The sequence below is a fragment of the Ahaetulla prasina genome, chromosome 2 (assembly GCF_028640845.1).
Source record: "Ahaetulla prasina isolate Xishuangbanna chromosome 2, ASM2864084v1, whole genome shotgun sequence".
Classification (NCBI taxonomy): domain Eukaryota; kingdom Metazoa; phylum Chordata; class Lepidosauria; order Squamata; family Colubridae; genus Ahaetulla; species Ahaetulla prasina.
Genome location: NC_080540.1, coordinates 284,411,155 through 284,425,406, shown reverse-complemented (window position 1 = coordinate 284,425,406; position 14,252 = coordinate 284,411,155). Strand labels below are relative to the sequence as shown.

General features: G+C 38.3%; 1 protein-coding gene across 1 annotated transcript in view; it reads left to right on the top strand.

Annotated features, from left to right (window-relative positions):
- The window catches only part of WDR7 (WD repeat domain 7), a 261,730-nt gene that overhangs the window by 161,743 nt on the left and 85,735 nt on the right, over positions 1-14,252 (top strand). Inside the window, exon 23 of the mRNA XM_058168102.1 lies at positions 1,223-1,444. Within this exon, the coding sequence (XP_058024085.1) occupies positions 1,223-1,444 (222 nt within the window). The remainder of the gene's footprint in view (positions 1-1,222; positions 1,445-14,252) is intronic.

Sequence of the window (14,252 nt, the reverse complement as noted above, 5' to 3'; positions counted from 1 at the left end):
CAAAGGGCAGGGGTGAAATGCTCCCGGTTCGGACCGGATTGGCCGATCCGGTAGCAATAGCGGCAGGTAGTTTGGAGAATCGGTAGCAAAAATCCCTGCTCCCCCACACACCCCACCCATGCCCACCCAATGCCTGGTCACCCACTTCCCCGCTTGCCACTTCTTTTAAAAATGCTTTTAAAAGGTAAAAAAAAAAAAAGAGAGGCTCTGACGATCACAACTGAGCTGCCTGATCGTCAGAGCCTTTTTTTTTTTTACTTTTAAAAACATTTTTTAACAACCTATTCAGCCAAATAGGTTGTTAAAAAAAAGTGCTTTTAAAAGGTAAAAAAAGAGGCTCTGACGATCCCAGCTGAGTTGCCTGATCGTCAGCGCATGCGCAGCCAGTGAACTGGTAGTAAACCAGTTCAGATTTCACCACTGGCAAAGGGGTTATTCTGGGGTCATTAGCTATTTTTAGAATTAGAATTCTTTATTGGCCAACTATACAACAATAGTGATAGATTATTATCATGGTCATTTTAAAAATTACATTCATCATAAAACATTAGATGCCACACTGTCCACTGAAGCAGCCTTCATTTTCATAAGATCTTGAGTATGATTCTAAGCCAGCGAGAGCCTGTCCATTGTCTAAATTTTATACTCAGTTGCTGGTTTACTTTCTGAAGCAAACTCCCTCCTCTCACCTTCCCTCCACACATACCTTGGTGATTACTTTGGGTAACTGGAAAGCAATTTGTGCTTAAGTTATAATATCATTCACATATACAGGTAGTCCTCGACTCACAAACGTTTCATTTAGCGACCTTTCAAAGTTACATCGGCACTGAAAAAAGGAACGTATGACCATTTTTCACACGACCGTTGTAGCAGCCCCATGGTCATGTGACCAAAATTCAGACGCGTGGCAATTGGCTCATCTGGATGACAATCGCAGTGTCCCAAGATTGCCTGATCACCTTTTCTGACCTTTTGACAAGCAAAATCAATGGGGAAGCCAGATTCACTTAACAACCCTGATACTAACTTATCCACTGTACTGATTCACTGAACAACTGTGTCAAGAAAGGTCATAAAATGGGACAAAACTCACTTAACTATTATGTTGCTTAGCAATGGAAATGGGCTCGGTTATGGTCGTAAGTCGAGGACTACCTGTCATTTCTAATGAAGCAGATAGCTGTTTAATCATCATTGTCCTTATGCATTTGTATTACAGGTACTCTGTCTGGACTTCCACAAATTAAAAAAATATCGATGTCATATGAAGAGAGACGCAAGCAAGCTACCGCCATCGTTCTCCTGGGAGTAATTGGAGCCGAGTTTGGAGCAGAAATTGAACCTCCAAAGTTGCTAACTAGACCACGCAGTTCTAGTCAAATTCCAGAAGGTTTCGGCTCAACAAGTGGTGGATCCAACTATTCCTTGGCAAGGCACACCTGTAAGTTATTTTCTTCTTTTCCTCCACTTTAATGCAACTGTTGCACTAAAGGTTCGTTAAATCATATATTTATAATATATGTAATATGGCCCAATTCAACTAGAAAGGAAAGCAATATAATACAATAATTCAGTGCAGTGCAGTCAGTACAATGCAGTGCACTGCTGTGTTATACTATACTAATACTATACTATACTAATACTATACTAGTTCTAACTATTCTAATACTAATACTATACTATATTTATACTAAACTAATACTATACTAATTCTAACAACTAATACTATACTACACTAATGCTATACTATGCTATATTCTAACTATACTAATATTAATACTACTGATACTGTAGAATAGTTATACTATACTAATATACTAATTCTAACTATACTAACACTAATACTATACTATATTTATACTATACTAATACTATACTAATTATAACTACTAATACTATACTATGCTATATTCTAACCATACTAATACTATACTAATATTAATACTACTGATACTATAGTATAATTATACTATACTAATATACTAATTCTATATACTAACACTAATACTATACTATGTTTATTCTATACTAATACTATACTAATTATAACTACTAATACTATACTATGCTAGATTCTAACTATACTAATATTAATACTACTAATACTATAGTACAGTTATACTATACTAATATACTAATTCTAACTATACTAACACTAATACTATACTATATTTATACTATACTAATACTATAACAATTATAACTACTATTACTACACTAATACTATCCTATGCTATATTCTAACTATACTAATACTATACTAATATTAATACTACTGATACTATACTACTATACTAATTCTAACTATACTAATACTATATTAATACTGTACTATTACTTATGCTATGCTATGCTATGCTATGCTACGAATTCTCTTCTCATGCCTATGGGTGGCATGTGTCTTCCTCAATCTGGGTCATCTGTTGGAGGCCTGAGAGTTTGAGGGTTCTGCACAGTATCTTAGCTGCACTCTTCTGAACAGAGAGCTGTGTTACCATTTGTGGGATCTCTCAAAGCCTCTTCCAGGGGTCACATCCATAAGAGCTCCTGTCACCACTGGTATCTCTTTGGCCTTTATTTTCCAAATACGGATATTCCTTGACTTACAACCACGATTTGGACCAGAATTTCCATTACTAAGGAAGGCATTCTTTAAGTGAGTCAGTCCTGATTTTAAGACTTTTTTTTTTGCCACAGTTGTTAAAGAAATCACTGCTGTTGATAAATGACTCACAAGGTCATTAAGCGAATCCAGCTCCCCCCGCCCTTTTGACTTTGCTTGTCAAAAACCCACTAGGAAGATCACATATGGTGATGATATGGTCCCAAGATACTACAGTGGTCATAAATACATGCTGGTTGCCAAGCACCTGAATTGTTATAATATGATCCTGGGGATGCTAGGATGGTCATAAGTGCAAGGACAGATCATTTTTTTCATTGCCATTGTAACTTTGCATTTAGACTATGCACGCACACACACACGCACGCGCGCACACACACACACACACACACACACATTAGGTGATACTATCGATACAGTTTAATGGGAATGTTAAATGTCACAGATTATCTTTGCTACTGAAAGGCAAATATTACACCTATATTGGTCTTTAAGGAACCTTTGAGGTTTTATGGCTGGAGAAGAAATTTTAGATTGAAGAGGGATCAATGTACAGAACAAATTTCAAACATGCCTCTTGCATACATTAAAACTGATTAACAAAAAAATGTTACAATTTAAGAAAAGTTTTATGAAATGACATTGTGAGGGTATAGATCAGTGATGGCGAACTTTTTCAGCATCAAGTGCCAAAAAGGGAGCGCGCCCGTCTGGGCCACAAGCCGGAAGAAGAGCTGCCCAGGGCACATTTTATTTTTATTTATTTATTTTAATTGTCAAACACAACAGTATATATAAGTATAAGCATGAAATAACTATACGAATTGGATACAGTCAAAGGGAATATTAGGACAGGAACGGTAGGCACGCTGGTGCTCTTATGCATGCCCCTTACAGACCTCTTAGGAATGGGGTGAGGTCAATAGTAGATAGTCTTTGGTTAAAGCTTTGGGGATTTTGGGAAGAGACCACAGAGCCAGGTAGTGCATTCCAGGCATTAACAACTCTGTTACTGAAGTCATATTTTCTACAATCAAGATTGGAGTGGTTCACATTAAGTTTAAATCTATTGTGTATTGTTGCGATTGAAGCTGAAGTAGTCTTCGACAGGAAGGACATTGTAGCGGATGATTTTATGAGTTATATTCATGTCATGCCGAAGGCGACGGAGTTCTAAATTTTCTAAACCCAGGATTTCAAGTCTGGTGGCATAAGGTATTTTGTTGTGATCAGAGGAGTGGAGAACTCTTCTTGTGAAATATTTCTGGACATGCTCAATTGTATTAATGTCCGAAATGAGGTGTGGATTCCAGACAGGCAAGCTGTATTCAAGAATTGGTCTAGCAAATGTTTTGTATGCTCTGGTTAGTAGTGTAATCTTTCTGGAGAAAAAGCTATGCAAGATTAAGTTTACAACTCTTAAAGCCTTTTTGGCGATGTAGTTGCAGTGGGCTTTGGCACTTAGATCGTTTGATATGAAAACTCCAAGGTCTTCGACAGGGTGAGAGTCATCTATAAGGTAATGTCCATCAAGCTTGTATTTAGTGTTCTGATTCTTTTTTCCAATGTGTAAGACAGAGCATTTGCTGGTTGAGATTTGGAGTTGCCAAATTTTTGACCATTCCGACACAAAGTCAAGGTCTTTTTGAAGGGTAACTGCATTGTTAGTAGTGTTAAATAGTTTAACATCATCGGCGAAGAGAACACAATTACTTATAATATGGTCACAGAGATCATTCATGTATAATATGAAGAGTGTTGGTCCAAGAACGGTGCCTTGGGGGACACCACTATTGACAGGAGCGGGATTTGATAGGGTATTGCCTATTTTGACCGCTTGTTGTCTGACAGGAACGCTGTTACCCAATTATGGAGGGGTCCTGAGATGCCATAGAATTTTAGTTTTAGAAGAAGTTTGTTATGTACCACAGAGTCAAAAGCTTTACAGAAGTCTATGTAAATTGCATCTATTGCTTTACCCTGATCCAAGATTTGTAGTCCATATGTTTTTGCAGTGAAGAAGTTGTAAATCAGAGGATATTTTTTTTTCTGAAACCAAATTGTTTATTAGAGAGTAGGTTGTTTGTTTCAAGGCGAAGGGTGATGGATTGGTTGATGATTGATTCCATTACTTTGCAGGTGACGCAGCATAAAGAAATTGGTCTGTAATTTTCAACTAGGCTGGGGGTCTCCTTTTTTGAAGACAGGGATGATCGTGGCTAGTGACCATAGTTTGGGAAGGGAGCTGGTCCTGAAAGATTTTTCAAAGATTATGCTTAGGGGTTTTGCTATAACAGTGGAAAGCTTTTTTAAGAAGTATGCACATAGTTCATCAGGTCCAATAGATAGAGATGGTTTCAGTCTGCAAAGGGCCTTTCCAACATTATCTTCTGTGAAATCTATTTGTGTTAGATTGTCGTAACCATTGTTGATACGACTGTGGAATTTTGGGTATGAGCCATTACTGTTAACAAAGACTGAGCATGCATGTGCCCGAAAACAAACTTCTGGTTTCCAGTGCTCGCATGCCCGCCAACCAGCTAGTCTTCCAGGTTTCTGGCATGGATGTGCTTACAACGATCAGCTGGCCGGCGCATATGCTTATGCAGGAAAACTGAAGACCAGCTCTTCCAGTTTCCGGCACTGCCGCATGCAAAAAGGTCAGCTGATTATCGCGTGGGCATGCATGCCAGAAACCCAGAAGAGGAACAGGCAACATGGCTTCGTGTGTGCCACTTCGGGCACGCGTGCCATAGGTTCGCCATCACAGATATAGAGAGAAAAAAAAAAACAAGTTGAAGCAAAAGAACAAATGCCTTTTTTTTTTAGGGCAAAAAGATTCATTAGTCGCTTGCTGATTTTTTGTTGTTGTCATTGTTTGGGGGGAAGTGTTTACATATAACCGATTTAATTAGTAAGATTCTGGACATATTGTATTCATGTTTGATACCTGTCTATCATTCAGAGTGATGTTTGGAATCATGAAGAACATATGAGAGGGAAAACCAGGAAACACTTTTTAAAATCAAAACTTCCCAGCTTTCACACCTGAATAATAAATCTCAAAATAATCTCATCAACATCTGTGACTTGAAATCACAGAACCATTCTCCAGAGAATATTCAATAACCTCAGTTCCCAATCTTTGCCTTCATTTGGACCATAATAGCAACAGAGAAACATTTCTACCCCATCTCTGGTTTATTCCAGCAGGCCCCCACATTCAGTAAAACTGCAACTTGAGGGCTCATGAGATTTCCAGATTTCACATAATTGCACTATTATAATTCATTGAAATAAATTTGAGGTAAGAAGGTCAAAAACTTACAAGATTTAGTGATCTTCTGAGGTTTTGGGCCATTTAAAAATAATTATTGAAGCTTCTTTCTAACACTTTATTAAACTTTATTAAAAGAAAAAGTTGAGAGATTTAACTTAGTCACTTTGATCCAATTTATACTTTTGCTTTTCAAAATTCTGTTCATAAGGGCAGATCTTTAATCAGAGTTATGCCACTAAATTTACTGAAATTTGGCACTTTTCATGATCCTTATCATATTCTTACCATTAATTGAGTTCTTCAAGAGACAAAATATTGTGTCTGTAATCAAGCTTTTTTATCCTTTCCTATTGGCTACTGCTCCCTTATATGGCAGAACATTGGTTTTCTCAAACACAATGGAAGATGTCTTAGTCACAAATCTTTTTTGGACTGAAAATATTGGCTCTCCTATTTCTCCAGTGAATTCTGGATAATGTTCATATTAGATCATACTCATCCCATGGACAGGTTTCATGCATATTAGATTTCTCAATCTTATTGCAAAGGGTTACTAAAAATTGAGAAGCTAATAGATGCTTGGAATTAAATTTTACACCTATAGGTGATTAAAACACTGATCGGGGATTTATACCTAACTGAACAACAAATAGCCATTGTTTTTCACCATTTTTATTCCACATTTATCACATTTGATAATTCATGACCTATAACAATTGGCTTCATGCTTGCATGTTTGCTTGACCAGGTAGATATGTATGAGGGATTTTTTACCTCATAAACCACAGGCATGTATTGTATATCTGAATTCTTCTAGATTCTGGAAGTCCGGATTTTTATGAACCACTAATATATTGTGCAATGACCAAAGAATATATTTATCAACTAAACGTAAATTTGTTCATTTTTTTAAGTCCGCTCACAGAATTGTTTGCAAACTAATAGAAGGGTATATTGTTTTAACTGTGGATACCTTAATCACTTCAGCATGAATAGTTGATAATTAAACAAACAGTTCTCACCCTTCTCTTCATTCAGCCTCTGAAGCCAGTGGGCTTCATTAACTAGTTACTGGTAACTCAGTTGGTGATTTGATCTTTGAGCCCTGATAGAAACAACTGTTTTATATATATACATGTACACATGTGTACATACACACACACACACGCATGTAGCTCTTGATATATTCGAGTCTTTTCCCATGTAAGGTTGAGAGCATCTTGGCGACGTTTCGAAGGGGTCTCACTCATCATTTTCAGGCTGGTGCTTTCAGCTTCGTGCTTGTGCGAGCAAAGCGTGGTCGGAGCTGCCGACTCTCTATAAAGCTGTGACCACGCTTTGCTTGCACAAACACGAACCCGAAAGCACCAGCCTGAAGATGATGAGTGTGACCTCGTTGAAATGTCACCAAGATGCTCTCAACCTTACACGGGAAAAGACCCGAATATGCCAAGACCTACATACCTATACCCGTGAAAACCAACAAAAACAAATATATATATATATATATATATATATATATATATATATATATATATATATATATATAGGTAGGTAGGTAGGTAGGTAGGTAGGTAGGTAGGTAGGTAGGTAGGTAGGTAGGTAGGTAGGTCGGTCGGTCGGTCGGTCTTTGTTATTTGGGTTTTCTCCCACGTAAAATTGGAAGTGTCTTGGCGACGTTTCAACAAAATCTCATTCGTCACCTTCAGGCTGGTGTTATCAGCTTCGTGCTTCTAGGAGCAATGTGTGATCGCAGCTGTTTCTTCCTTTTAACTGCTAGTGGGGGTTTGAACTAATTGGTTGGGAGCTTGGCTGTGTTCTGATTGGGTGGAGGTGTGTTCTGATTGGTTGGGGGGTTGGCTGTGCTCTGATTGAATGGTGGGGTTGGCTGTGCTCTGATTGGATGGGGGTGTGTAGTAAAACAGCCAACCCCCCAACCAATCAGAACACACCTCCACCCAATCAGAACACAACCAAGCTCCCAACCAATCAGTTCAAACACCCACTAGCAGTTAAAAGGAAGAAACAGCTGCGATCACACATTGCTCCTAGAAGCACGAAGCTGATAACACCAGCCTGAAGATGACGAATGAGACTTTGTCGAAATGTCGCCAAGACACTTCCAATTTTACGTGGGAGAAAACCCGAATAACCAAAGACCTACATACAAACACCCGCAAAAACCTCAGAAATAAATAAATAAATAAATAGGTCTTTGGTTATTTGGGTTTTCTCCCGCATAAAATTGGAAGTGTCTTGGCGCGAAAACCTCAGAAAACATATATATAATTTCTCTGTGCTTACTTTATTTTCGGGGAAACACGGTATATATATACCCGTATATATAATTTCTCTGTTGTTACATGTTCACTAGGCTTTTGTTTTTGCAAATGCCCATCAGTGAGAAATAAGTTAATGAACAAGTGAAGTAGAAGTTTCTGAAGTTGTTTGGGTGCTATATCATCATTATTTAACAGACCCTGTTGGGGACTTGAAATATTCTTCCATGTCACATCAGGAAGTTGACTAGGCTACAAATCCCCTTTATGGGACATGGAAACTTTTTTTTAAAATTTTATTTATTTATTTTTGTCACAGCAATATATGTAAGTATCATACAAAAAGATTATATATTATATAAACATATATATGAGTAAATATTAGGAGGTATAAGCATATATATATATAGGAAGAAGAAAAGAAAAACAATAGGACAGGAACGGTAGGCACGTTTGTGCGCTTATGCACGCCCCTTATGGTCCTCTTAAGAATGGGGTGAGGTCAATAGTAGAAAGTTTTTGGTTAAAGCTTTTAGGATTATGAGAAGAGACCACAGAGTCAGGTAAAGTATTCCAAGCACTGATGATTCTGTTACAGAAGTCATATTTTCTGCAATCTAGATTAAAGCGGTTGACATTAAGTTTAAATCTATTAGTTGCTCTAGTATTATTGCAATTAAAGCTGAAGTAGTCTTTGACAGGAAGGACATTACAATAGATGATTCTGTGAGTTAAACTTAGGTCTTGTCGAAGGCGACGGAGTTCCAAGTTTTCTAAGCCTAGGATTTCAAGTCTAGTGGGATAAGGTATTTTGTTGTTTTCAGAGGAATGGAGAACTCTTCTTGTAAAATATTTCTGGACACGTTGAATTGTATTGATGTAAAATTCTGTGAATTTCATGGGAAAATCTTTTGTTACATCTAAAATATAAAGCCCAGAGGAAGAAATTAAAACCATATAATTAGACCAATAGTATGATCTAGAAAGCATCCGCAAAGTCTCAAGGAAAAAAATATAGCCCACATCATCAGTGCTTCTCTTTTGGATCGGGAAGAACAGTCTCTGACTCAGTCCTACCAAGACCAAGTGGCTGTAAGTATTTGACCCACCCAGATCTAGGGATTTCCCCATTTAGGATAGTGTCATCAGATTATTGATGCTTCTTCCTCCAGTTTGAAAACCAAATTCATCTTCTCCCAATCTAGCCTTTCACAGTATATACGGTATTCATCACACAGGTTGAATAAGTATGGAGAGAGTATACAGCTTTTTGTCACTTGCAAAACTTGTCCCAATCTCTTTCACTGTCCAAACATTGGCTTTCTATCTGGCATTACAGGTTTCACATTTTCTTAAGGAGATTCCACAGCTTGACATGGATCAGCAGCACATCTGAAGTCCTTTCTATAATTGATCAAGCACATATTAACTTCTTTTTGGTATTTTTGGCTTTCTTAATTATCCATTGTGTATCAGCAATAGTGTGTCTTGCTCCTCAGTCATTTCTAAAATTAGCTTGAACATTTGGCCCCTCCCTTTTCATGCAGAGGTCTAATCTGCATTGGCAATCCAAAGAATTATTTTTGCCAGCACATAAAATTAAGATATTGTGCAATAGTTTACACAGTGTGATAAGTCTTTTTTTTTGTGTGCGATGATAAGTAGACCGATCTCTTCCAAATGGTTGGCCACTGTGTCATTTTGAACATTTCCTAGCATAATTTGGTTAGAGTTTTTACTATCTTCATATCTTGCTGGATTTTTCAGTGGATGTTACATCGATTCCTAAAGTAGTTCTAATTGATAATTATTGGAGTGATGTTTAAACTTCATCATCTAATAATGGTGGTTCTTGTAAATAAATATATTTTTAAGGTATCTTGAAGGTTGTACATCATCTTCCTGTACTTCTGCAGTGTGATATGCTATATAGTACATGATTGTTTGTTTTATCTGGGCAGTTCCTCACACCTTGAGTGAATCTGCTGGGATTATATACTATTGGCACATACTCCCTGAGTCCTTTACTCATACATCCCAGACACATCCCTCTGTTCCCAGCACTAGGGGTGGGGAACAGGAGTTACTTCTGAGCAAATTAAGACTCAAATCTACTTTGCTGATTACCGTATATACTCGAGTATAAGCCGAGTTTTTCAGCACGTTTTTTGTGCTGAAAAACGTCCCCTCGGCTTATACTCGGGTCTATACGGCTTATACTCGAGTTTTTTTTTTTTAAGCCCCTCGGCTTATACTCGAGTATATACGGCTTATACTCGAGTTTTGTTTTTTTTTTTTTCACATTTTACCGGACGGCGCGGGGAAGCCCTGCCGGTGCAGTGAGAGGGCGGGGCGGGGGAGCCGCCAGCCTTCTCAGCTGAGGGAGGGAGGGTTTCCCCAACCAGTAGGTGCCTCATTTCCCACCCTCGGCTTATACTCGAGTCCCCAGTTTACCCCAGTTTTTGGGGTAAAATTGGGGACCTCGGCTTATACTCGGATCGGCTTATATTCGAGTATATACGGTATTTCTATCTTGACTGATATGCAATAAACACAAAGTTCCTCACAGCATAGGAACAAAAAAAACACAGATTTTTGTGGTAGGCCACGAAGTGGTCATTAGTTCATTCTGTATCTGTTTTTTTTAGTTTTTAAAATTGCATTAATTGTCCCCTACATTGTCCAATATCTCCATTTCTAGTGGTTAAGGCACCAGGTTAAAAACTCTGAATCCCATTTAGGCATGAAAAGTCGGCTGAGTGACTTTAGCCAGTCATTCTGTCTCACCTCAACCCACCTCACAGGATTGTTGTGGAGAAAACAGGAAGAGGGAGAAGGTATATCTTAGATATGCTTTCTGCCTAAGTTATTTATAAAAAAAAATAATAAAAGCAGGAAAAAATAAATAACTTTTTTTTAAAAGTCTTATTTTCTTGTAAGTCACTTAGACTTACCTTGCTTGGGTGATTGAAGAATTTTTTTAAAAAAATCCCAAATAAAGGAAGGGAGCACTTATTAAAGACTTATTCTTGAGTATAAATTGAGTGCAAATTGTAGTATTTCTCCTAAGAACTTCTCATTGCAACAGCTTCCATGACAGATGGCTTTCCAGCTTCAGTTTAAACAGTGAAAGAGTGTCTCCCACCTCCCAAAGTAGTTGGTTCCATTGTTAGATGATGTAATCTACCACCTTGTAATTTAAATCCATTATTTCTTGTTTGGCCTTCTGGAACAATATTGAACACGTCTGCTCCATCTTTCACATCCCAGGCCGTCAGTTATTCAAAGAAAGCTTACGTATCTTTCCACAAACTTCTCCAGACTAAACATATCCAATTGTTCCTCATACATTTTTTTTTCCTTCCAGGTTGCTTGTCATTTTGGTTATGTTTGCCACAGGACATGTTCCAGTTGGTTATTTTCCTATAATGTGATGTCCAGAATTGGACTCTCAGCATTCTTGGTGTGATCTCGTGCGCCAATTCAGAATAGACAGAACAATTGTAACAGTAACAGAGTTGGACGGGACCTTGGAGGTCATCTAATCCAACCCTCTGCTCACTCAGGAGACCTGTACTAGGGATTCAGACTGTCGACCTTTCTGATCGACAAGCTCAGTGTCTTAGCCACTGAGCATGACTTCCCCTATTTTGACACTACTGTTTGCTTTTGTTGATGCAGCTTAAGACTTGCTGCTTTGCTTTTTTTGGCAGCTGCATGCAAAAAAAAAAAAGGTAGACTTTTTTTAACGTCTTCTGAGGATTTTCTTGCATAACGTAATCAGACTACTTTTTTACAGTTCTAATGAATGATGAAAGAATAGCCTAGATGAGCAGAGAATCTGCTATTGGTGTCATACAGAGCCCCCTGTAACAGTAAATTGAATAGGAATTCCAAGGGATAATCATAATGTTGACTTTTGAGAGATGTGACTATAAAAGCTACAAGTTCTAGGAAAGATTACCATTTTCAGATAGATAGGTAGTAGGTAGGTAGGTAGGTAGGTAGGTAGGTAGGTAGGTAGGTAGGTAGGTAGGTAGATAGATAGATATAGATAGATAACCTTTATTGTCATTTTTTACTGTGGCCACACTAGCACACATTAAAAATGTAATTCTGTTTCCTGCTCTCAAAAATGTACACACCAGAGGTCGGTTTCAGCAGTTTCTGACCAGTTCTGGAGAACTGGTAGTAAAAATTCTGATTGGCCCCACCACCATCTATTCTCTGCCTTCCAATTCCCAGCTGATCGGGAGGAAATGGGGATTTTTGCAGTAATCTTCCCCTGGAGTTGGGTGGGAGTGGAGTTTTTACAGTATCCTTCCCCTGGAGCGGGTGGGAATGAAGATTTTACAATATCCTTCCCCTGGAGCGGGTGAGAATGGAGATTTTACAGTATCCTTTCCCTGCCATGCCCACCAAGCCATGCCACACCCACCAAGCCACATCCACAGAACCGGTAGTAAAAAAATTTGAAGCCCACCACTGGTACACACATGCATAACACACATATACACATGATTACAACTCATAGACAACTCAGGATAAACAACCCTCTATTATCATGACTAATTCCATATTAATTCAGTTCTGATCTTTGAAATGGGTAAAGTATATTTTGTTGTAGTGTAGATTTATCCCCAGTATTATGCCAACCAACAGGATTTCAGTCTTTAAAGAATTTCAAATGCACCAAACATACACACTATTTTCATTATTCAACTTAATTGTGCCAATACTGGTTTGTTTAGATCTGGGGTAGTCAACCTTTTTATACCTACCGCCCACTTGTGTATCTCTGTTAGTAGTAAAATTTTCTAACAGCCCACCGGTTCCACAGTAATGCACCGTGTATTGTCGTCTGCTCATGCCTCTCACGCATCGTGGATTGGGTTTGGGGTGGGCACCGGCTACCAGCTCTGCTTGTCTGTTACAGCTGGATGGCGTGGGGGGAGATGCGCGAGCTATTCTGGGATGAGGCTCTTTTGTTTGCGGTTGCACTATAGCGCCATTTAGTTCCACTTACGTAACGTGAACTAAACTTATGCGTAGCTGGTAAAATAGTATATTTTCAGAAATTCAAATTGTCACGGGGAATTTTATGAAAACCTAATGAAAATGTTTTTAAATAATGCTATGAATTTTTTTTAAAAAGTCAATTAAATTAAAAAAAAGGAAAGTGCTTTAGTATCGGACAAAACCCCTACCACCCACCATGAAAGCTGGAGCGCCCACTAGTGGGTGGTAGGGACCAGGTTGACTACCACTGTTTTAGATTAAATCATTACCCACTCTTGTTTTAAAATGGTATAGGGTTTTCTGCCTGAGCGGGGGTTAGACTAGAAGACCTCCAAGGTCCCTTCCACTCTGTTATTCTGTTATACCTTATGAGCGAAGACCATTAATTAACTTAAACCATGGTTAATCAAATCATATTTTGATTAAATAAACTATTAATCAAACCCTGTGTGATTCCAGTCATTTTATCAACTATGTTAGACTCAGCTCTGGTGCAGTATGGGGTTTGATGGTTATGAACTTACAAAAGGGGAAGGCAAGAATATCAGAGAGCAGAAGTTTTAGGAATGCTCCTTTAAACGTCAAACATTTTCTAAAGATGAAATAATTTATAATAATAAAATAGTAGAATGAAGAAATGAAAGTAGAATTTGAAAGATGATGACCTAAACCAGCCATAGTGATCCCATTGTTATCTGCACACTGGATGACGTACCAAAAAAACTTGGACGACACTTAGGAAATCCATTCATTGACAACATTTCCATCAGTCGCCAAAGGCAAAAAGCCACAACCACTTGGAGCCTCACATATACTTTGCCCAGTATATTACGACGTATTAGGTTCTTGGAAAGAACTCAGTTCATATACAGACCAACACAAGCTAAAGAACTGGCAGCTTGTGACCTCACATTGTTGTGACCAGATAACAACAACAGTCAGCATTAAGTATTTATTATAAACTCTACAGCAAGGGTGTTAAACTCAAGGCCCACGGGCCAGATGTGCTTAGCTTTGGCCCGCGGGGCCATCCTGGAAACAGCAAAGG